Genomic DNA, 25,534 nt, shown 5'->3' on the forward strand with positions numbered 1-25,534 from the left:
AGGCAGAAGAGAGGGGACAAGCCTGGGGCTGGGGACAGCTGAGGACTGGTCTGCTCACTATAAGGCAGAAGAGAGGGGACAAGCCTGGGGCTGGGGACAACTGGGGACTGGTCTGCTCACTATAAGGCAGAAGAGAGGGGACAAGCCTGGGGCTGGAGACAGCTGGGGACTGGTCTGTTCACTATAAGGCAGAAGAGAGGGGACAAGCCTGGGGCTGGAGACAGCTGGGGACCGGTCTGCTACTATAAGGCAGAAGAGAGGGGACAAGCCTGGGGCTGGAGACAGCTGGGGACTGGTCTGCTCACTATAAGGCAGAAGAGAGGGGACAAGCCTGGGGCTGGAGACAGCTGGGGACTGGTCTGCTCACTATAAGGCAGAAGAGAGGGGACAAGCCTGGGGCTGGAGACAGCTGGGGACTGGTCTGTTCACTATAAGGCAGAAGAGAGGGGACAAGCCTGGGGCTGGAGACAGCTGGGGACTGGTCAGTTCACTATAAGGTAGAAGAGAGGGGACAAGCCTGGGGCTGGAGACAGCTGGGGACTGGTCTGCTCACTATAAGGCAGAAGAGAGGGGACAAGCCTGGGGCTGGAGACAGCTGGGGACTGGTCTGCTCACTATAAGGCAGAAGAGAGGGGACAAGCCTGGGGCTGGAGACAGCTGGGGACTGGTCTGCTCACTATAAGGCAGAAGAGAGGGGACAAGCCTGGGGCTGGAGACAGCTGAGGACTGGTCTGTTCACTATAAGGCAGAAGAGAGGGGACAAGCTGAGGACTGGTCTGCTCACTATAAGGCAGAAGAGAGGGGACAAGCCTGGAGACAGCTGAGGACTGGTCTGCTCACTATAAGGCAGAAGAGAGGGGACAAGCCTGGGGCTAGAGACAGCTGGAGACTGGTCTGCTCACTATAAGGCAGAAGAGAGGGGACAAGCCTGGGGCTGGAGACAGCTGAGGACTGGTCTGCTCACTATAAGGCAGAAGAGAGGGGACAAGCCTGGAGACAGCTGAGGACTGGTCTGCTCACTATAAGGCAGAAGAGAGGGGACAAGCCTGGGGCTAGAGACAGCTGGAGACTGGTCTGCTCACTATAAGGCAGAAGAGAGGGGACAAGCCTGGGGCTGGAGACAGCTGAGGACTGGTCTGCTCACTATAAGGCAGAAGAGAGGGGACAAGCCTGGAGACAGCTGAGGACTGGTCTGCTCACTATAAGGCAGAAGAGAGGGGACAAGCCTGGGGCTAGAGACAGCTGGAGACTGGTCTGCTCACTATAAGGCAGAAGAGAGGGGACAAGCCTGGGGCTAGAGACAGCTGGAGACTGGTCTGCTCACTATAAGGCAGAAGAGAGGGGACAAGCCTGGGGCTGGGGACAGACAGACAGACTCATACAGACACCGACACACGTGATCTGTATTTCTAGAATGTAACCAGTGTCCGTGAGGCTCAGAAGCCTGAAGACCAGGGGTTCCATAAAAATGAATGGTGGAAAAACAATTGGAACCATTTCCCTGTTTGACCGCTAGGTTTTATGGGTATTGCATAGCAGCTCAAAAGGCCACACTAGAATCATTCAGATCAGCCTTTTCCCAAGGGGCACTCTGGTTGAATTTGATCTTTTAAGATTTTAAATCATGTTCATTTCCATTTTTAAGGTTTACCACATTACAAAGATACAAAGGCGATGTTTTAAAAATGTGTTTTATTTGTAAATTTTATTTTCAGAATTTTTGGGGGAAATTCTTCCGCGTCCCCACCAGCCCTCTCTATCAACCTCTGAAGCTGGGTTTAATACACAGAGAAAGACTGTCTGGACAAAATGCTGATTCTTAATGGTTTAAAAAAAGGCTGAACAATGATACACATGAAATACAATGCCTCTAACCAGAGTATAAAACATCAACATGTTACTCTAACCAGAGTATAAAACATCGTATAAAACATGTTACTCTAACCAGAGTATAAAACATCGTATAAAACATCAACATGAACGTCGGAGTATAAAACATCGTATAAAACATGTCTATAATAACAAACGGGTAGAAAAGCCCGGAACAATAAAAAAAAGCTGAACATTTATAAAAATAAATCACAAAAAGTGATCATTTAACAAGTCATAATAAGTAACACAATGTGTCTTTTCATATCACCATGAACAAACACTTGTACAACAAATAGGTGTTCGTTCACATGACAGGAAGTTGGGGAGAACAGGCTTGTGGGTAATGACTGGAGCTGAATCAGTGGAACGGTATTAAATACATCAAACACATTCTAACTGTTCTGATTGGTCCCAGAAACAGGAAGTTGGTTAAGAGGTTGGGGAGAACAGGCTCGTGGGTAATGGCTGGAGCTGAATCAGTGGATTGGTATTAAATACATCACACATGGTTTCCATGTGTTTGATGCCCTTCCGTTTGCTCCGTTCCGGACATTTCTATGAGCCGTCCTCCCGTCAGCAGCCTCCTGTGGTTCACATGTCCTCACTGTCGAAGGACTCTGAGCACTGGAGAAAGATCTCCTCATAGTCCCTCATAGAAGACAGACACACGTCCTACACGGAGAGAGAGGACAGAATAACATGTTATCTGGTGGACAGACAGACAGGTCCTACACGGAGACAGAGGACAGAATAACATGTTATCTGGTGGACAGACAGACAGACAGGTCCTACACGGAGACAGAGGACAGAATAACATGTTATCTGGTGGACAGACAGACAACATACTGTATATCTCACACCTCTATTCCATCTGAGTCTATCATACCTGGTTATGTTCTGGTTCCTATCATACCTGGTTATGTTCTGGTTCCTATCATACCTGGTTATGTTCTGGTTCCTATCATACCTGGTTATGTTCTGGTTCCTATCATACCTGGTTATGTTCTGGTTCCTATCATACCTGGTTATGTTCTGGTTCCTATCATACCTGGTTATGTTCTGGTTCCTACCATACCTGGTTATGTTCTGGTTTCTATCATACCTGGTTATGTTCTGGTTCCTACCATACCTGGTTATGTTCTGGTTCCTATCATACCTGGTTATGTTCTGGTTCCTATCATACCTGGTTATATTCTGGTTCCTATCATACCTGGTCATGTTCTGGTTCCTACCATACCTGGTTATGTTCTGGTTTCTACCATACCTGGTTATGTTCTGGTTCCCACCATACCTGGTTATATTCTGGTTCCTATCATACCTGGTTATGTTCTGGTTCCATACCTGGTTATGTTCTGGTTCCTACCATACCTGGTTATGTTCTGGTTCCTACCATACCTGGTTATATTCTGGTTCCTACCATACCTGGTTATGTTCTGGTTCCTATCATACCTGGTTATGTTCTGGTTTTTACCATACCTGGTTATGTTCTGGTTCCTATCATACCTGGTTATGTTCTGGTTCCTACCATACCTGGTTATGTTCTGGTTCCTACCATACCTGGTTATGTTCTGGTTCCCACCATACCTGGTTATGTTCTGGTTCCTATCATACCTGGTTATGTTCTGGTTCCTATCATACCTGGTTATGTTCTGGTTCCATACCTGGTTATGTTCTGGTTCCTATCATACCTGGTTATGTTCTGGTTCCTATCATACCTGGTTATGTTCTGGTTCCATACCTGGTTATGTTATGGTTCCATACCTGGTTATGTTCTGGTTCCTATCATACCTGGTTATGTTCTGGTTCCATACCTGGTTATGTTCTGGTTTCTATCATACCTGGTTATGTTCTGGTTCCATACCTGGTTATGTTCTGGTTCCTATCATACCTGGTTATGTTCTGGTTCCTATCATACCTGGTTATGTTCTGGTTCCATACCTGGTTATGTTCTGGTTCCATACCTGGTTATGTTCTGGTTCCTATCATACCTGGTTACATACCTGGTTATGTTCTGGTTCCTACCATACCTGGTTATGTTCTGGTTCCTATCCTACCTGGTTATGTTCTGGTTCCTACCATACCTGGTTATGTTCTGGTTCCTATCATACCTGGTTATGTTCTGGTTCCTATCATACCTGGTCATGTTCTGGTTTCTACCATACCTGGTTATATTCTGGTTCCATACCTGGTTATGTTCTGGTTCCTACCATACCTGGTTATGTTCTGGTTTCTATCATACCTGGTTATGTTCTGGTTCCTATCATACCTGGTTATGTTCTGGTTCCTATCATACCTGGTTATGTTCTGGTTCCTATCATACCTGGTTATATTCTGGTTCCTATCATACCTGGTTATGTTCTGGTTCCTATCATACCTGGTTATATTCTGGTTCCATACCTGGTTATGTTCTGGTTCCTATCATACCTGGTTATGTTCTGGTTCCTACCATACCTGGTTATGTTCTGGTTCCTACCATACCTGGTTATGTTCTGGTTCCATACCTGGTTATGTTCTGGTTCCTATCATACCTGGTTATGTTCTGGTTCCATACCTGGTTATGTTCTGGTTCCTACCATACATGGTTATGTTCTGGTTCCATACCTGGTTATGTTCTGGTTCCTATCATACCTGGTTATGTTCTGGTTCCTATCATACCTGGTTATGTTCTGGTTTCTATCATACCTGGTTATGTTCTGGTTCCTACCATACCTGGTTATGTTCTGGTTCCTACCATACCTGGTTATGTTCTGGTTCCTATCATACCTGGTTATGTTCTGGTTCCTATCATACCTGGTTATGTTCTGGTTCCTACCATACCTGGTCATGTTCTGGTTCCTATCATACCTGGTTATGTTCTGGTTCCTACCATACCTGGTTATGTTCTGGTTTCTACCATACCTGGTTATGTTCTGGTTCCTACCATACCTGGTTATGTTCTGGTTCCTACCATACCTGGTTATGTTCTGGTTCCTATCATACCTGGTTATGTTCTGGTTCCTATCATACCTGGTTATATTCTGGTTCCTATCATACCTGGTCATGTTCTGGTTCCTACCATACCTGGTTATGTTCTGGTTTCTACCATACCTGGTTATGTTCTGGTTCCCACCATACCTGGTTATATTCTGGTTCCTATCATACCTGGTTATGTTCTGGTTCCATACCTGGTTATGTTCTGGTTCCTACCATACCTGGTTATGTTCTGGTTCCTACCATACCTGGTTATATTCTGGTTCCTACCATACCTGGTTATGTTCTGGTTCCTATCATACCTGGTTATGTTCTGGTTTTTACCATACCTGGTTATGTTCTGGTTCCTATCATACCTGGTTATGTTCTGGTTCCTACCATACCTGGTTATGTTCTGGTTCCCACCATACCTGGTTATATTCTGGTTCCTATCATACCTGGTTATGTTCTGGTTCCTACCATACCTGGTTATGTTCTGGTTCCTACCATACCTGGTTATGTTCTGGTTCCATACCTGGTTATGTTCTGGTTCCTACCATACCTGGTTATGTTCTGGTTCCATACCTGGTTATGTTCTGGTTCCTACCATACCTGGTTATGTTCTGGTTCCATACCTGGTTATGTTCTGGTTCCATACCTGGTTATGTTCTGGTTCCTACCATACCTGGTTATGTTCTGGTTCCATACCTGGTTATGTTCTGGTTCCTACCATACCTGGTTATGTTCTGGTTCCTACCATACCTGGTTATGTTCTGGTTCCTACCATACCTGGTTATGTTCTGGTTCCTACCATACCTGGTTATATTCTGGTTCCTATCATACCTGGTTATGTTCTGGTTCCTACCATACCTGGTTATGTTCTGGTTCCTACCATACCTGGTTATGTTCTGGTTCCATACCTGGTTATGTTCTGGTTCCTACCATACCTGGTTATGTTCTGGTTCCATACCTGGTTATGTTCTGGTTCCTATCATACCTGGTTATGTTCTGGTTCCTATCATACCTGGTTATGTTCTGGTTCCTACCATACCTGGTTATGTTCTGGTTCCATACCTGGTTATGTTCTGGTTCCTATCATACCTGGTTATGTTCTGGTTCCTACCATACCTGGTTATGTTCTGGTTCCATACCTGGTTATGTTCTGGTTCCTACCATACCTGGTTATGTTCTGGTTCCATACCTGGTTATGTTCTGGTTCCTACCATACCTGGTTATGTTCTGGTTCCTACCATACCTGGTTATGTTCTGGTTCCTACCATACCTGGTTATATTCTGGTTCCTATCATACCTGGTTATGTTCTGGTTCCTACCATACCTGGTTATGTTCTGGTTCCTACCATACCTGGTTATGTTCTGGTTCCATACCTGGTTATGTTCTGGTTCCTACCATACCTGGTTATGTTCTGGTTCCATACCTGGTTATGTTCTGGTTCCTATCATACCTGGTTATGTTCTGGTTCCTACCATACCTGGTTATGTTCTGGTTCCTACCATACCTGGTTATGTTCTGGTTCCTACCATACCTGGTTATGTTCTGGTTCCTATCATACCTGGTTATGTTCTGGTTCCTACCATACCTGGTTATGTTCTGGTTCCTACCATACCTGGTTATGTTCTGGTTCCTACCATACCTGGTTATGTTCTGGTTCCTACCATACCTGGTTATGTTCTGGTTCCTACCATACCTGGTTATGTTCTGGTTCCTACCATACCTGGTTATGTTCTGGTTCCTACCATACCTGGTTATGTTCTGGTTTCTCCACCATCTGAGTCTTGACGAAACACATGATGTCCTTATAGATCTCCCGGAGCTTCTCAAAGTCCCCACACTGAGGAGGGGCCAGGACAGGACTGGCGACACACAGAGAGAAGATGACATTATTCATCAGGTAGACAGGTATGGTCAATGACAGGGGACATCTTGAATCAGATAGACAGGTATGGGCAATGACAGGGGACATCTTGAATCAGGTAGACATGGCGGTCAATGACAGGGGACATCTTGAATCAGATAGACAGGTATGGTCAATGACAGGGGACATCTTGAATCAGATAGACAGGTATGGGCAATGACAGGGGACATCTTGAATCAGGTAGACAGGTATGGTCAATGACAGGGGACATCTTGAATCAGGTAGACAGGTATGGTCAATGACAGGGGACATCTTGAATCAGGTAGACAGGTATGGTCAATGACAGGGGACATCTTGAATCAGGTAGACAGGTATGGTCAATGACAGGGGACATCTTGAATCAGGTAGACAGGTATGGTCAATGACAGGGGACATCTTCAATCAGGTAGACAGGTATGGGAAATGACAGGGGACATCTTGAATCAGGTAGACAGGTATGGTCAATGACAGGGGACATCTTCAATCAGATAGACAGGTATGGTCAATGACAGGGGACATCTTGAATCAGGTAGACAGGTATGGTCAATGACAGGGGACATCTTGATTCAGGTAGACAGGTATGGTCAATGACAGGGGACATCTTGATTCTGGTAGACAGGTATGGTCAATGACAGGGGACATCTTGAATCAGGTAGACAGGTATGGTCAATGACAGGGGACATCTTGATTCAGGTAGACAGGTATGACACCGTGTGTGAGGTGATTTAGTGTCCCTCTCCTCTGTCTGTTGGTTCATTGATTGTCCAGGGAGGCTTACAGTTAGTTAGCCTACAATTATAGTGAATTTGTTTTTGATTAGCTTAGTAATAGGGATGTGTTTTATATTTTCATAATGAATTGGGCGACACTATAGCTACAGAATATCTCACCACCGTGCGTTTCCATATCCTCTCTCTCTCTCCTTCAGTCCTTTCTCCAGCGAGCAGAGAGGCTGTCAACAGTTTAGTGAAATATGTTTCATAGCGAAAACATGTTACTATCGATGTTCCTCAACATATTTAATTTGGTTAAGCACTGGGTAGCTGCAGGAACAGGGTAGGAGAGACCATGGCATACAGAGTACTGGGTAGCTGCAGGAACAGGGTAGGAGAGCCCATGGCATACAGAGTACTGGGTAGCTGCAGGAACAGGGTTGGAGAGACCATGGCATACAGGGTACTGGGTAGCTGCAGGAACAGGGTAGGAGAGACCATGGCATACAGAGTACTGGGTAGCTGCAGGAACAGGGTAGGAGAGACCATGGCATACAGAGTACTGGGTAGCTGCAGGAACAGGGTAGGAGAGCCCATGGCATACAGAGTACTGGGTAGCTGCAGGAACAGGGTTGGAGAGACCATGGCATACAGAGTACTGGGTAGCTGCAGGAACAGGGTAGGAGAGACCATGGCATACAGAGTACTGGGTAGCTGCAGGAACAGGGTTGGAGAGACCATGGCATACAGAGTACTGGGTAGCTGCAGGATCAGGGTAGGAGAGACCATGGCATACAGAGTACTGGGTAGCTGCAGGAACAGGGTTGGAGAGCCCATGGCATACAGAGTACTGGGTAGCTGCAGGAACAGGGTAGGAGAGCCCATGGCATACAGAGTACTGGGCAGGAACAGGGTAGGAGAGACCATGGCATACAGAGTACTGGGCAGGAACAGGGTAGGAGAGACCATGGCATACAGAGTACTGGGCAGGAACAGGGTTGGAGAGACCATGGCATACAGAGTACTGGGTAGCTGCAGGAACAGGGTAGGAGAGACCATGGCATACAGAGTACTGGGCAGGAACAGGGTAGCAGAGACCATGGCATACAGAGTACTGGGTAGCTGCAGGAACAGGGTAGGAGAGACCATGGCATACAGAGTACTGGGTAGCTGCAGGAACAGGGTAGGAGAGACCATGGCATACAGAGTACTGGGTAGCTGTAGGAACAGGGTTGAAGAGACCATGGCATACAGAGTACTGGGTAGCTGCAGGAACAGGGTAGGAGAGACCATGGCATACAGAGTACTGGGTAGCTGTAGGAACAGGGTTGGAGAGACCATGGCATTCAGGGTACTGGGTAGCTGCAGGAACAGGGTAGGAGAGACCACGGCATACAGAGTACTGGGTATCTGCAGGAACAGGGTTGGAGAGACCATGGCATACAGAGTACTGGGTAGCTGCAGGAACAGGGTAGGAGAGACCATGACATACAGAGTACTGCTACTCAGCCCAGACTCCCAGTCCTACTGCTACTCAGCCCAGACTCCCAGTCCTACTGCTACTCAGCCCAGACTACCAGTCCTACTGCTGCTCAGCCCAGACTCCCAGTCCTACTGTTGCTCAGCCCAGACTCCCAGTCCTACTGTTGCTCAGCCCAGACTCCCAGTCCTACTGTTACTCAGCCCAGACTCCCAGTCCTACTGTTACTCAGCCCAGACTCCCAGTCCTACTGTTACTCAGCCCAGACTCCCAGTCCTACTGTTACTCAGCCCAGACTCCCAGTCCTACTGTTACTCAGCCCAGACTCCCAGTCCTACTGCTACTCAGCCCAGACTCCCAGTCCTACTGTTACTCAGCCCACACTCCCAGTCCTACTGCTACTCAGCCCAGACTCCCAGTCCTACTGTTACTCAGCCCAGACTCCCAGTCCTACTGTTACTCAGCCCAGACTCCCAGTCCTACTGTTACTCAGCCCAGACTCCCAGTCCTACTGCTACTCAGCCCAGACTCCCAGTCCTACTGCTACTCAGCCCAGACTCCCAGTCCTACTGCTGCTCAGCCCAGACTCCCAGTCCTACTGTTGCTCAGCCCAGACTCCCAGTCCTACTGCTGCTCAGCCCAGACTCCCAGTCCTACTGTTGCTCAGCCCAGACTCCCAGTCCTACTGTTGCTCAGCCCAGACTCCCAGTCCTACTGTTGCTCAGCCCAGACTCCCAGTCCTACTGCTGCTCAGCCCAGACTCCCAGTCCTACTGTTGCTCAGCCCAGACTCCCAGTCCTACTGTTGCTCAGCCCAGACTCCCAGTCCTACTGTTACTCAGCCCAGACTCCCAGTCCTACTGTTACTCAGCCCAGACTCCCAGTCCTACTGTTACTCAGCCCAGACTCCCAATCCTACTGTTACTCAGCCCAGACTCCCAGTCCTACTGCTACTCAGCCCAGACTCCCAGTCCTACTGCTACTCAGCCCAGACTCCCAGTCCTACTGCTACTCAGCCCAGACTCCCAGTCCTACTGTTACTCATCCCAGACTCCCAGTCCTACTGTTACTCAGCCCAGACTCCCAGTCCTACTGTTACTCAGCCCAGACTCCCAGTCCTACTGTTACTCAGCCCAGACTCCCAGTCCTACTGTTACTCAGCCCAGACTCCCAGTCCTACTGTTACTCAGCCCAGACTCCCAATCCTACTGCTACTCAGCCCAGACTCCCAGTCCTACTGTTACTCAGCCCAGACTCCCAATCCTACTGTTACTCAGCCCAGACTCCCAGTCCTACTGTTACTCAGCCCAGACTCCCAGTCCTACTGTTACTCAGCCCAGACTCCCAATCCTACTGTTACTCAGCCCAGACTCCCAGTCCTACTGTTACTCAGCCCAGACTCCCAATCCTACTGTTACTCAGCCCAGACTCCCAATCCTACTGTTACTCAGCCCAGACTCCCAATCCTACTGTTACTCAGCCCAGACTCCCAATCCTACTGTTACTCAGCCCAGACTCCCAGTCCTACTGTTACTCAGCCCAGACTCCCAGTCCTACTGCTACTCAGCCCAGACTCCCACTCCTACTGTTACTCAGCCCAGACTCCCACTCCTACTGCTACTCAGCCCAGACTCCCAGTCCTACTGCTACTCAGCCCAGACTCCCAGTCCTACTGCTACTCAGCCCAGACTCCCAGTCCTACTGCTACTCAGCCCAGACTCCCAGTCCTACTGCTACTCAGCCCAGACTCCCAGTCCTACTGCTACTCAGCCCAGACTCCCAGTCCTACTGCTACTCAGCCCAGACTCCCAGTCCTACAGTTACTCAGCCCAGACTCCCAGTCCTACTGCTACTCAGCCCAGACTCCCAGTCCTACTGCTACTCAGCCCAGACTCCCAGTCCCACTGCTACTCAGCCCAGACTCCCAGTCCTACTGCTACTCAGCCCAGACTCCCACTCCTACTGCTACTCAGCCCAGACTCCCAGTCCTACTGCTACTCAGCCCAGACTCCCAGTCCTACTGTTGCAGTGTGTGCATGCTTGTGTCTTTCTCTCTCGTTCTCTCTACCAGGTTCCCAGTCCTGCTGTGGCAGCCTGGGCTGTTGTCCCTCTCTCTCTCTACCAGGCTCCTGGTCTGAGAAGCAGTATAGCGATGGTTCTCTCTCTCTCTCTCTCTCTCTCTCTCTCTCTCTCTCTCTCTCTCTCTCTCAGGCTCCTGGTCTGAGTAGCAGTATAGCGATGGTTGTCTCTCTCTCTCTACCAGGTTTTCACTCTGAATAAAGTCTAATTACAGTGACTCATCGGGGTGTTAATATACACTTGTCAGTTGTCACCGATGGCAGAATATTCTGTCTGTATGGGACCTACTGAATGTTTAATACAAATGACTCATTTGGTGTTGTTGAGTAAATGATAGATTGGTAACACCACTGCCATACTGTGATAGATAGCAGGACAGTGCCTAAGGCTGGTCGGCAGGGTTATGTGAATGTGACTTCATGAATTACCATGTGAGTTCAACTAATGTATCTATGTGTGTTTTCTGGTGGAGGGGAGTCAGAGGTCTGTTTCGAATCTTCCATTCCTCTCAAAACATTTAGAAAAAGCTGTTGCGCGGCAACTCACTGCCTTCCTGAAGACAAACAATGTATACGAAATGCTTCAGTCTGGTTTTAGACCCCATCATAGCACTGAGACTGCACTTGTGAAGGTGGTAAATGACCTTTTAATGGCGTCAGACCGAGGCTCTGCATCTGTCCTCGTGCTGCTTTTGATACCATCGATCACCACATTCTTCTGGAGAGACTGGAAACCCAAATTGGTCTACACGGACAAGTTCTGGCCTGGTTTAGATCTTACCTGTCGGAAAGATATCAGTTTGTCTCTGTGAATGGTTTGTCCTCTGACAAATCAACTGTACATTTCGGTGTTCCTCAAGGTTCCGTTTTAGGATCACTATTGTTTTCACTATATATTTTACCTCTTGGGGATGTTATTCGAAAACATTATGTTAACTTTCACTGCTATGCGGATGACACACAGCTGTACATTTCAATGAAACATGGTGAAGACCCAAAATTGCCCTCCCTGGAAGCCTGTGTTTCAGACATAAGGAAGTGGATGGCGGCAAATGTTCTACTTTTAAACTCGGACAAAACAGAGATGCTTGTTCTAGGTCCCAAGAAACAAAGAGATCTGTTGAATCTGACAATTAATCTTGATGTTTGTAAAGTCGTCTCAAATAAAACTGTGAAGGACCTCGGCGTTACTCTGGACCCTGATCTCTCTTTTGACGAACATATCAAGACTGTTTCAAGTACAGATTTTTTCCATCTACGTAACATTGCAAAAATCAGAAACTTTCTGTCCAAAAATGATGCAGAAAAATGTATCCATGCTTTTGTTACTTCTAGGTTAGACTACTGCAATGCTCTACTTTCCGGCTACCCGGATAAAGCACTAAATAAACTTCAGTTAGTGCTAAATACGGCTGCTAGAATCCTGACTAGAACCAAAAAAGTTGATCATATTACCCCAGTGCTAGCTTCCCTACACTGGCTTCCTGTTAAGGCAAGGGCTGATTTCAAGGTTTTACTGTTAACCTACAAAGCGTTACGTGGGCTTGCTCCTACCTATCTTTCCGAGTTGGTCCTGCCGTACATACCTACACGTACGCTACGGTCACAAGACGCAGGCCTCCTAATTGTCCCTAGAATTTCTAAGCAAACAGCTGGAGGCAGGGCTTTCTCCTATAGATCTCCATTGTTATGGAATGGTCTGCCTACCCATGTGAGAGACGCAGACTCGGTCTCAACCTTTAAGTCTTTACTGAAGACTTATCTCTTCAGTAGGTCATATGATTGAGTGTAGTCTGGCCCAGGAGTGTGAAGGTGAACGGAAAGGCTCTGGAGCAACGAACCGCCCTTGCTGTCTCTGGCTGGCCGGTTCCCCTCTCTCCACTGGGATTCTCTGCCTCTAACCCTATTACAGGGGCTGAGTCACTGGCTTACTGGTGCTCTTTCATGCCGTCCCTGGGAGGGGTGCGTCACTTGAGTGGGTTGAGTCACTGACGTGATCTTCCTGTCTGGGTTGGCGCCCCCCCTTGGGTTGTGCCGTGGCGGAGATCTTTGTGGGCTATACTCGGCCTTGTCTCAGGATGGTAAGTTGGTGGTTGAAGATATCCCTCTAGTGGTGTGGGGGCTGTGCTTTGGCAAAGTGGGTGGGGTTATATCCTGCCTGTTTGGCCCTGTCCGGGGGTATCATCGGATGGGGCCAAAGTGTCTCCTGACCCCTCCTGTCTCAGCCTCCAGTATTTATGCTGCAGTAGTTTATGTGTCAGGGGGCTAGGGTCAGTCTGTTATATCTGGAGTACTTCTCCTGTCTTATCCGGTGTCCTGTGTGAATTTAAGTATGCTCTCTCTAATTCTCTCTTTCTCTCTTTCTTTCTCTCTCTCGGAGGACCTGAGCCCTAGGACCATGCGTCAGGACTACCTGGCATGATGACTCCTTGCTGTCCCCAGTCCACCTGGCCGTGCTGCTGCTCCAGTTTCAACTGTTCTGCCTGTGGCTATGGAACCCTGACCTGTTTCACTGGACGTGCTACCTGTCCCAGACCTGCTGTTTTCAACTCTCTAGAGACAACAGGAGCGGTAGAGATACTCTGAATGATCGGCTATGAAAAGCCAACTGACATTTACTTCTGAGTTGCTGACTTGCTGCACCTTCGACAACTACTGTGATTATTATGAACATTTGAACATCTTGGCCATGTTCTGTTATAATCTCCACCCGGCACAGCCAGAAGAGGACTGGCCACCCCTCATAGCCTGGTTCCTCTCTAGGTTTCTTCCTAGGTTCCTGCCTTTCTAGGGAGTTTTTCCTAGCCACCGTGCTTCTACACCTGCATTGCTTGCTGTTTGGGGTTTTAGGGCTGGGTTTCTGTACAGCACTTTGAGATATTAGCTGATGTACGAAGGGCTTTATAAATACATTTGATTGATTGATATTTGACGACACTGAAGGACACCATTCCAGGTGATTCCAGGTGACATCTTACTGTATTGACAGCTGTGTAATTAAATCAGTGTAATGTAATATGTGAATCTACCTGTCGTCTGAAGCGGAGTCCATCTCTTTCTTCACCACATCATAGGCATCCTGAAGCAGGTCCTGACAACAAACAAACAAACAAACAAACAATCAACATTCTGGAACGGTTGTAACAACATGGCTGAAACAAGCGGAAGCTACAAGCTGTAGATCAGCCAGCCTCCCGTCCATCACTATGGGGTCACTGTTCCATCCATCACTATGGGGTCACTGTTCCATCCATCACTATGGGGTCTCTGTTCCATTTCTCCAGTGGTATGACTGTCTGTCTTCCATCCATCACTATGGGGTCTCTGTTCCATTTCTCCAGGGGTATGACTGTCTGTCTTCCATCCATCACTATGGGGTCTCTGTTCCATTTCTCCAGGGGTATGACTGTCTGTCTTCCATCCATCACTATGGGGTCTCTGTTCCATTTCTCCAGTGGTATGACTGTCTTCCATCCATCACTATGGGGTCACTGTTCCATTTCTCCAGTGGTATGACTGTCTGTCTTCCCTCCATCACTATGGGGTCTCTGTTCCATTTCTCCAGTGGTATGACTGTCTGTCTTCCATCCATCACTATGGGGTCACTGTTCCATTTCTCCAGTGGTATGACTGTCTGTCTTCCATCCATCACTATGGGGTCTCTGTTCCATTTCTCCAGTGGTATGACTGTCTGTCTTCCATCCATCACTATGGGGTCTCTGTTCCATTTCTCCAGTGGTATGACTGTCTGTCTTCCATCCATCACTATGGGGTCACTGTTCCATTTCTCCAGTGGTATGACTGTCTGTCTTCCATCCATCACTATGGGGTCACTGTTCCATTTCTCCAGTGGTATGACTGTTTGTCTTCCATCCATCACTATGGGGTCTCTGTTCCATTTCTCCAGTGGTATGACTGTCTGTCTTCCATCCATCACTATGGGGTCTCTGTTCCATTTCTCCAGTGGTATGACTGTCTGTCTTCCATCCATCACTATGGGGTCTCTGTTCCATTTCTCCAGTGGTATGACTGTCTGTCTTCCATCCATCACTATGGGGTCTCTGTTCCATTTCTCCAGTGGTATGACTGTCTGTCTTCCATCACTATGGGGTCTCTGTTCCATTTCTCCAGTGGTATGACTGTCTGTCTTCCATCCATCACTATGGGGTCTCTGTTCCATTTCTCCAGTGGTATGACTGTCTGTCTTCCATCCATCACTATGGGGTCTCTGTTCCATTTCTCCAGTGGTATGACTGTCTGTCTTCCATCCATCACTATGGGGTCTCTGTTCCATTTCTCCAGTGGTATGACTGTCTGTCTTCCATCCATCACTATGGGGTCTCTGTTCCATTTCTCCAGGGGTATGACTGTCTGTCTTCCATCCATCACTATGGGGTCTCTGTTCCATTTCTCCAGTGGTATGACTGTCTGTCTTCCATCCATCACTATGGGGTCTCTGTTCCATTTCTCCAGTGGTATGACTGTCTGTCTTCCATCCATCACTATGGGATCTCTGTTCCATTTCTCCAGGGGTATGACTGTCTGTCTTCCATCCATCACTATGGGGTCTCTGTTCCATTTCTCCAGTGGTATGACTGTCTGTCTTCCATCCATCACTATGGGGTCTCTGTTCCATTTCTCCAGTGGTATGACTGTCTGTCTTCCATCCATCACTATGGGGTCACTGTTCCATTTCTCCAGTGGTATGACTGTCTGTCTTCCATCCATCACTATGGGGTCACTGTTCCATTTCTCCAGTGGTATGACTGTCTGTCTTCCATCCATCACTATGGGGTCTCTGTTCCATTTCTCCAGGGGTATGACTGTCTGTCTTCCATCCATCACTATGGGGTCTCTGTTCCATTTCTCCAGGGGTATGACTGTCTGTCTTCCATCCATCACTATGGGGTCTCTGTTCCATTTCTCCAGTGGTATGACTGTCTTCCATCCATCACTATGGGGTCACTGTTCCATTTCTCCAGTGGTATGACTGTCTGTCTTCCCTCCATCACTATGGGGTCTCTGTTCCATTTCTCCAGTGGTATGACTGTCTGTCTTCCATCCATCACTATGGGGTCTCTGTTCCATTTCTCCAGTGGTATGACTGTCTGTCTTCCATCCATCACTATGGGGTCTCTGTTCCATTTCTCCAGTGGTATGACTGTCTGTCTTCCATCACTATGGGGTCTCTGTTCCATTTCTCCAGTGGTATGACTGTCTGTCTTCCATCCATCACTATGGGGTCTCTGTTCCATTTCTCCAGTGGTATGACTGTCTGTCTTCCATCCATCACTATGGGGTCTCTGTTCCATTTCTCCAGTGGTATGACTGTCTGTCTTCCATCCATCACTATGAGGTCTCTGTTCCATTTCTCCAGTGGTATGACTGTCTGTCTTCCATCCATCACTATGGGGTCACTGTTCCATTTTCTCCAGAGTGTGGTATGACTGTGGGTAGTGTGTCAGTACAATAATTTGTTCTTAACTGACTTGCCTAGTTAAATAAAGGTTAAATCATTTTAAAATGTTTTTTCATTATTTAACTAGGCAAGTCAGGTAAGAACAAATTCTTATTTACAATGATGGCCTACCCCGGCCAAACCCGGACGACGCTGGGCCAATTGTGCGCCGCCTTATGGGACACCCAATCACTGCCGGGTTGTGATACAGCCGGGGATCGAACCAGGGACTGTAGTGACGCCTCTAGCACTGAGATGCAGTGTCTTAGACCGCTGTGCCACTTGGCCAAATCAATTAAAATCCAGTAATCAATGAAATAATTGATTATAATTCATTAAAACAGGTCCGACCCACACTTTAAGGAAAACTGTACTGACCTCTTCATAGGTAGAAGGAGAAGAGGCTCCCTGGCTGTTTGCCTGAGTGGAGGGCTGGAGCGTGAGGTGGAGGTGGGTGTCTGGACCAGGATTAGGTTGTCTCTCTGCCGGCCCTTCCCAGCCTAGGGTGCTCTGCTGGGGGGGACAGGTCTGGTAGGCTGCCCGGCGCTCTGGAGAGAAGCTATCCCACAGGCCTGAGATAGCTTCAGATACTACAGACAGACCAGTCTGTCCCGGGCTCAGCACACCGCTACAAACCAACTTCTCTAGTGTCTGTCTGTAGAACAACAAGTACCTGGGGAGGGAGAGGGATGGGGGGGGCAGAGAGATGGGGGAGTGGGAGAGAGAGGGATGAGGGGGGAGAGAGAAGGATGGGGGAGAGAAAGAGCGATGGGGGAGGGGTGGGGGGGAGAGAATGGGAGGGATAGGGGAGAGGGATGGGGGAGAGGGATAGCGAGAGAGAGGAATGGGGAGAGAGAGATAGGGATGGGGGAGAGAGAGAGAGGGATGGGGCAGAGAGATAGGGATGGGGGAGAGAGAGATAGGGATGGGGAGAGAGAGAGGGATGGGGGAGAGAGAGAGATAGAGATGGGGGAGAGAGAGAGGGATGGAGAGAGAGAGAGGAGGCAGAGAGATAGAGGGATGGGGGAGAGAGAGATAGGGATGGGGGAGAGAGAGATAGGGATAGGGGAGAGAGATATAGGGATGGGGGAGAGAGAGATAGGGATGGGGAGAGAGAGAGGGATGGGGAGAGAGAGAGGGATGGGGGAGAGAGAGAGGGATGGGGAGAGAGGGATGGGGGAGAGAGAGAGATAGGGATGGGGGAGAGAGAGATAGGGATGGGGGAGAGAGAGATAGGGATGGGGAGAGAGGGATGGGGGAGAGAGAGAGGATGGGGAGAGAGAGTGGGATGGGGAGAGAGAGAGAGGAGGGGGAGAGAGAGTGGGATGGGGAGAGAGAGAGAGGAGGGAGAGAGAGAGAGAGATGGGGTGAGAGAGAGATAGGGATGGGGTGAGAGATAGGGATGGGGCAGAGAGAGAGAGAGGTAAGGCACAGAGCTGTGTGTACTGTACATTCTTACTGTAGTCTACTATGGATAACAACATTGTGGAGTTTAAATTCCAATACCAAGCTCAGGAGGGGAACCATCATTGCTGTTTTATGGAGGTTATACATTAATTTGCCAATGAATGAGTCCCTTTTTTTAAATCCCTCTCCATGGTCAGAGGTGCACCACAGAGCCACCAGATATAAATCCCCTCGTGTTAAATCCTCGATCCTCAGTCACAGAGACAGGAGACCACTAACTCAACGCACTACGGACAGTTAAAACATCACAACGGAGACAGGAGACCACTAACTCAACGCACTACGGACAGTTAAAACATCACAACGGAGACAGGAGACCACTAACTCAACGCACTACGGACAGTTAAAACATCACAACGGAGACAGGAGACCACTAACTCAACGCACTACGGACAGTTAAAACATCACAACGGAGACAGGAGACCACTAACTCAACGCACTACGGACAGTTAAAACATCTCAACGGAGACAGGAGACCACTAACTCAACGCACTACGGACAGTTAAAACATCTCAACGGAGACAGGAGACCACTAACTCAACGCACTACGGACAGTTAAAACATCTCAACGGAGACAGGAGACCACTAACTCAACGCACTACGGACAGTTAAAACATCTCAACGGAGACAGGAGACCACTAACTCAACGCACTACGGACAGTTAAAACATCTCAACGGAGACAGGAGACCACTAACTCAACGCACTACGGACAGTTAAAACATCTCAACGGAGACAGGAGACCACTAACTCAACGCACTACGGACAGTTAAAACATCTCAACGGAGACAGGAGACCACTAACTCAACGCACTACGGACAGTTAAAACATCTCAACGGAGACAGGAGACCACTAACTCAACGCACTACGGACAGTTAAAACATCTCAACGGAGACAGGAGACCACTAACTCAACGCACTACGGACAGTTAAAACATCTCAACGGAGACAGGAGACCACTAACTCAACGCACTACGGACAGTTAAAACATCTCAACGGAGACAGGACATCTAATAGAAGCAACCAGCCAAGGGTGACATTCTGGCTGGATAGATTGTTAATAAAAAAACTTCAGTTTAATTTTGACTTTGGGGACTAGCTTCAACTGAGACTAAGGCGGAGACAGAATTGTCCCTTGAGAAGTATCTTCTGTTGTCACTCATTCTGTCAATAAATTGGTCTATAAACACACTGTCAATAGGTTGGTCTATAATCAGACTGTCAATAGGTTGGTCTATAATCAGACTGTCAATAGGTTGGTCTATAATCAGACTGTCAATAGGTTGGTCTATAATCAGACTGTCAATAGGTTGGTCTATAATCAGACTGTCAATAGGTTGGTCTATAATCAGACTGTCAATAGGTTGGTCTATAATCAGACTGTCAATAGGTTGGTCTATAATCAGACTGTCAATAGGTTGGTCTATAATCAGACTGTCAATAGGTTGGTGTATAATCAGACTGTCAATAGGTTGGTGTATAAACAGACTGTCAATAGGTTGGTCTATAATCAGACTGTCAATAAGTTGGTCTATAATCAGACTGTCAATAGGTTGGTCTATAATCAGACTGTCAATAGGTTGGTGTATAATCAGACTGTCAATAAGTTGGTCTATAATCACTGTCAATAAGTTGGTGTATAATCAGACTGTCAATAAGTTGGTCTATAATCAGACTGTCAATAGGTTGGTCTATAAACACACTGTCAATAGGTTGGTCTATAATCAGACTGTCAATAGGTTGGTCTATAATCAGACTGTCACTAGGTTGGTCTATAATCAGACTGTCAATAAGTTGGTCTATAATCAGACTGTCACTAGGTTGGTCTATAATCAGACTGTCAATAAATTGGTCTATAATCAGACTGTCAATAAATTGGTCTATAATCAGACTGCTTTCCACTGAATGTTTAATAAAGTCACAGTGTCCCTTAAAGTAACAGTGACGACCAGACACAGATTAAGCCCTGTCCCTTAAAGTAACAGTGACGACCAGACACAGATTAAGCCCTGTCCCTTAAAGTAACAGTGACGACCAGACACAGATTAAGCCCTATCCTTTAAAGTAACAGTGAAGGCCAGACACAGATTAAGCCCAGTTCCTTAAAGTAACAGTGAAGGCGAGACACAGATTAAGCCCTGTCCCTTAAAGTAACAGTGACGGCCAGACACAGATTAAGCCCTGTCCCTTAAAGTAATAGTGAAGGCCAGACACAGATTAAGCCATATCCCTTAAAGTAACAGTGAAGGCCAGACACAGATTAAGCCCTGTCCCTTAAAGTAATAGTGACGACCCGACACAGATTAAGCCCTATCCCTTAAAGTAACAGTGAAGGCCAGACACAGATTAAGCCCTATCCTTTAAAGTAACAGTGAAGGCCAGACACAGATTAAGCCCAGTTCCTTAAAGTAACAGTGACGACCAGACACAGATTAAGCCCTATCCCTTAAAGTAACAGTGACGACCAGACACAGATTAAGCCCTGTCCCTTAAAGTAACAGTGACGACCAGACACAGATTAAGCCCTGTCCTTTAAAGTAACAGTGAAGGCCAGACACAGATTAAGCCCAGTTCCTTAAAGTAACAGTGAAGGCGAGACACAGATTAAGCCCTGTCCCTTAAAGTAACAGTGACGGCCAGACACAGATTAAGCCCTGTCCCTTAAAGTAATAGTGACGACCAGACACAGATTAAGCCCTATCCCTTAAAGTAACAGTGACGGCCAGACACAGATTAAGCCCTGTCCCTTAAAGTAACAGTGAAGGCCAGACACAGATTAAGCCCTGTCCCTTAAAGTAACAGTGAAGGCCAGACACAGATTAAGCCATATCCCTTAAAGTAACAGTGAAGGTCAGACACAGATTAAGCCCTGTCCCTTAAAGTAACAGTGAAGGCGAGACACAGATTAAGCCCTGTCCCTTAAAGTAACAGTGAAGGCCAGACACAGATTAAGCCATATCCCTTAAAGTAACAGTGAAGGCCAGACACAGATTAAGCCCTGTCCCTTAAAGTAACAGTGACGACCAGACACAGATTAAGCCCTGTCACTTAAAGTAACAGTGACGGCCAGACACAGATTAAGCCCTGTCCCTTAAAGTAATAGTGACGACCAGACACAGATTAAGCCCTATCCCTTAAAGTAATAGTGAAGGCCAGACACAGATTAAGCCATATCCCTTAAAGTAACAGTGAAGGCCAGACACAGATTAAGCCCTGTCCCTTAAAGTAATAGTGACGACCCGACACAGATTAAGCCCTATCCCTTAAAGTAACAGTGAAGGCCAGACACAGATTAAGCCCTATCCTTTAAAGTAACAGTGAAGGCCAGACACAGATTAAGCCCAGTTCCTTAAAGTAACAGTGACGACCAGACACAGATTAAGCCCTATCCCTTAAAGTAACAGTGACGACCAGACACAGATTAAGCCCTGTCCCTTAAAGTAACAGTGACGACCAGACACAGATTAAGCCCTGTCCTTTAAAGTAACAGTGAAGGCCAGACACAGATTAAGCCCAGTTCCTTAAAGTAACAGTGAAGGCGAGACACAGATTAAGCCCTGTCCCTTAAAGTAACAGTGACGGCCAGACACAGATTAAGCCCTGTCCCTTAAAGTAATAGTGACGACCAGACACAGATTAAGCCCTATCCCTTAAAGTAACAGTGACGGCCAGACACAGATTAAGCCCTGTCCCTTAAAGTAACAGTGAAGGCCAGACACAGATTAAGCCCTGTCCCTTAAAGTAACAGTGAAGGCCAGACACAGATTAAGCCATATCCCTTAAAGTAACAGTGAAGGTCAGACACAGATTAAGCCCTGTCCCTTAAAGTAACAGTGAAGGCGAGACACAGATTAAGCCCTGTCCCTTAAAGTAACAGTGAAGGCCAGACACAGATTAAGCCATATCCCTTAAAGTAACAGTGAAGGCCAGACACAGATTAAGCCCTGTCCCTTAAAGTAACAGTGACGACCAGACACAGATTAAGCCCTGTCACTTAAAGTAACAGTGACGGCCAGACACAGATTAAGCCCTGTCCCTTAAAGTAATAGTGACGACCAGACACAGATTAAGCCCTATCCCTTAAAGTAACAGTGAAGGCGAGACACAGATTAAGCCCTACTCCTAGACAACATGCTTGTCAGTTGTATAGCCTCTACACTGATGGAGATACCAGTTGACTGGTTAGCTGTATAGCCTCTACACTGATGGAGATACCAGTTGACTGGTCAGCTGTATAGCCTCTACACTGATGGAAATACCAGTTGACTGTTCAGCTGTATAGCCTCTACACTGATGGAAATACCAGTTGACTGTTCAGCTGTATAGCCTCTTCACTGATGGAAATACCAGTTTACTGGTCAGCTGTATAGCCTCTACACTGATGGAAGTACCAGTTGACTGGTCAGCTGTATAGCCTCTACACTGATGGAAATACCAGTTGACTGATCAGCTATACAGCCTCTACCCTGATGGAAATACCAGTTGACTGGTCAGCTGTATAGCCTCTACACTGATGGAAATACCAGTTGACTGGTCAGCTGTATAGCCTCTACACTGATGGAAATACCAGTTGACTGGTCAGCTGTATATCCTCTACACTGATGGAAATACCAGTTGACTGGTCAGCTGTATAGCCTCTACACTGATGGAAATACCAGTTGACTGGTCAGCTGTGTAGCCTCTACACTGATGGAAATACCAGTTGACTGGTCAGCTGTATAGCCTCTACACTGATGGAAATACCAGTTGACTGGTCAGCTGTATAGCCTCTACACTGATGGAAATACCAGTTGACTGGTCAGCTGTGTAGCCTCTACACTGATGAAAATACCAGTTGACTGGTCAGCTGTATAGCCTCTACACTGATGGAAATACCAGTTGACTGATCAGCTATACAGCCTCTACCCTGATGGAAATACCAGTTGACTGGTCAGCTGTATAGCCTCTACACTGATGGAAATACCAGTTGACTGGTCAGCTGTATAGCCTCTACACTGATGGAAATACCAGTTGACTGGTCAGCTGTATAGCCTCTACACTGATGGAAATACCAGTTGACTGGTCAGCTGTATAGCCTCTACACTGATGGAAATACCAGTTGACTGGTCAGCTGTATATCCTCTACACTGATGGAAATACCAGTTGACTGGTCAGCTGTATAGCCTCTACACTGATGGAAATACCAGTTGACTGGTCAGCTGTGTAGCCTCTACACTGATGGAAATACCAGTTGACTGGTCAGCTGTATAGCCTCTACACTGATGGAAATACCAGTTGACTGGTCAGCTGTATAGCCTCTACACTGATGGAAATACCAGTTGACTGGTCAGCTGTGTAGCCTCTACACTGATGAAAATACCAGTTGACTGGTCAGCTGTATAGCCTCTACACTGATGGAAATACCAGTTGACTGGTCAGCTGTGTAGCCTCTTCACTGATGGAAATACCAGTTGACTGGTCAGCTGTATAGCCTCTTCACTGATGGAAATACCAGTTGACTGGTCAGCTGTATAGCCTCTACACTGATGGAAATACCAGTTGACTGTTCAGCTGTATAGCCTTAAATTGGTGCGTGTGTGTGCAGTATATCCGTTATGTATCTTATTTATCACACCCTACAGATACAGAGCCCTTTGAGTGGATAATCTGTCAGGACAGGCAATAGCTGCTGCTGCTCCATCTTCTGGTGCCTTCAAGACACCTGGGAACTCGGAGAAATACCAGATCAAATCACGACGTTAGTGATCTTCAGGTCAGAAAGGCGGAGCTCTAGAAAAGAGGGTCTGAGAGTTCCAGAGTCTGGAATTGCGAGTTGGATGAGCATTCAAAACTATTTTCCCCCAGTCGGAGCTAGCTTGTTTCCCAGTTGTCTTGAACGCACTGAAGTGAATAGATTTCCCCGAGTTGTTATGAACGCGGCATCAAACTGTTGGAAGCGTGACGGACACACACACCAACTTTGCAATATGGCAGTATGCATTTTGAAAACATATACTTAATTGTTTGAAAGTTGTAACGTTTTACTACATATTATGAGGCAATGTCTTATCTTGCCTATTAGATCTCCTTCTCTGTCTACGTTTCTAACGGATAGTTGAATCTCCGTCACATGACACCGCTAGCATGCGCAGTGGCGTTTTGACAACGGTGTTTTTGCACTGCGTTACGGAACGAACATTCGGGCTCACAGCCTACTGCCTTCTGCACATTGTTGCGCTTATAATGTGAAGATATAATAGTTTAGCAATATTTAAAGCTAAAACGTTCTGATCTGTTGCATCAGACTCATTGCTTTAAAATATATACAGTTGAAGTCGGGAAGTTTACATACACTTAGGTTGGAGTTATTAAAAACTCGTTTTTCAACCACTCCACAAGTTTCTTGTTAACAAACTATAGTTTTGGCAAGTCAGTTAGGACATCTACTTTGTGCATGACACAAGTCATTTTTCCAACAATGATCTGGTAATATGAATTACCATATTCTAAATGTTCTGTTAATACGGATTACCATAATGTAAATGTTATTTCTGTCATTCTGAGCCCTGTGTGTCGACGCCCTAATCAGGTAACGCACCCAATACATATGGGTCTGATTTATCAAATGTCCTGTAAATTAAAATCTGCGGCGACACGGAAAACCCCCTGCACGAGCCCCCACCCTTCAAACTCCAGGATGTTGGTTAGAGAGTTGATGGAGGTCTGAGAGGGGGTGGAGTCTTCCAGAGTCTCCTCTGCAGAGTCTTCCTCACTGGTCTCAGTCAGGTCCTCTCCGTCAGGCCCGCCATGACGTCTGCGACCACCAGGTCTTCTGGAGCGCAGGGAGCTGAGGGCAGGGGGAACGGAGGGAGGGAGGGGAACAGGTTTTTAATGTAAGACTGAAAAAAGAAGCTAATTGACATCTACAATAACATTAGAAATTGATTTTACATATTTGTGTTGTGTATAAATAACTAGATGATCAATAATATGGGTAGATGTGTATAAATAACTGTAGATGTTCAATAATATGGGTAGATGTGTATAAATGTATGTAGATGATCAATAATATGGGTAGATGTGTATAAATAACTGTAGATTATCAATAATATGGGTAGATGTGTATAAATAACTGTAGATTATCAATAATATTGGTAGATGTGTAAAAATAACTGTAGATGTTCAATAATATGGGTAGATGATCAATAATATGGGTAGATGATCAATAATATGGGTAGATGATCAATAATATGGGTAGATGTGTATAAATGAATGTAGATTATCAATAATATGGGTAGATGTGTATAAATAACTGTAGATGTTCAATAATATGGGTAGATGTGTATAAATGTATGTAGATGATCAATAATATGGGTAGATGTGTATAAATAACTGTAGATGATCAATAATATGGGTAGATGTGTATAAATGTATGTAGATGATCAATAATATGGGTAGATGTGTATAAATACTGTAGATAGGTCAATAATATGGGTAGATGTGTATAAATAACTGTAGATATCAATAATATGGGTAGATGTGGTATAAATAACTGTAGATGATCAATAATATGGGTAGATGTGTATAAATAACTGTAGATGTTCAATAATATGGGTAGATGTGTATAAA

At 46.5% G+C, this 25,534-nt stretch overlaps 1 protein-coding gene across 1 annotated transcript; it reads right to left on the reverse strand.

The window, feature by feature from the left end:
- Nucleotides 1-1,701: 1,701 nt before the first annotated feature.
- Nucleotides 1,702-24,752, reverse strand: LOC120039094 (stimulated by retinoic acid gene 8 protein homolog; the record flags this gene model as incomplete). Its single annotated transcript, XM_038984620.1, has 5 exons — nt 1,702-2,544; nt 6,582-6,693; nt 14,034-14,095; nt 16,841-17,135; nt 24,588-24,752. Coding segments are annotated over 5 exons (715 nt in total), but the record flags the coding sequence as incomplete, so codon positions are not given.
- Between the last annotated feature and the right edge of the window lie 782 nt (nt 24,753-25,534).

This window comes from Salvelinus namaycush, unplaced genomic scaffold (genome assembly GCF_016432855.1).
Source record: "Salvelinus namaycush isolate Seneca unplaced genomic scaffold, SaNama_1.0 Scaffold2529, whole genome shotgun sequence".
Lineage (NCBI taxonomy): Eukaryota > Metazoa > Chordata > Actinopteri > Salmoniformes > Salmonidae > Salvelinus > Salvelinus namaycush.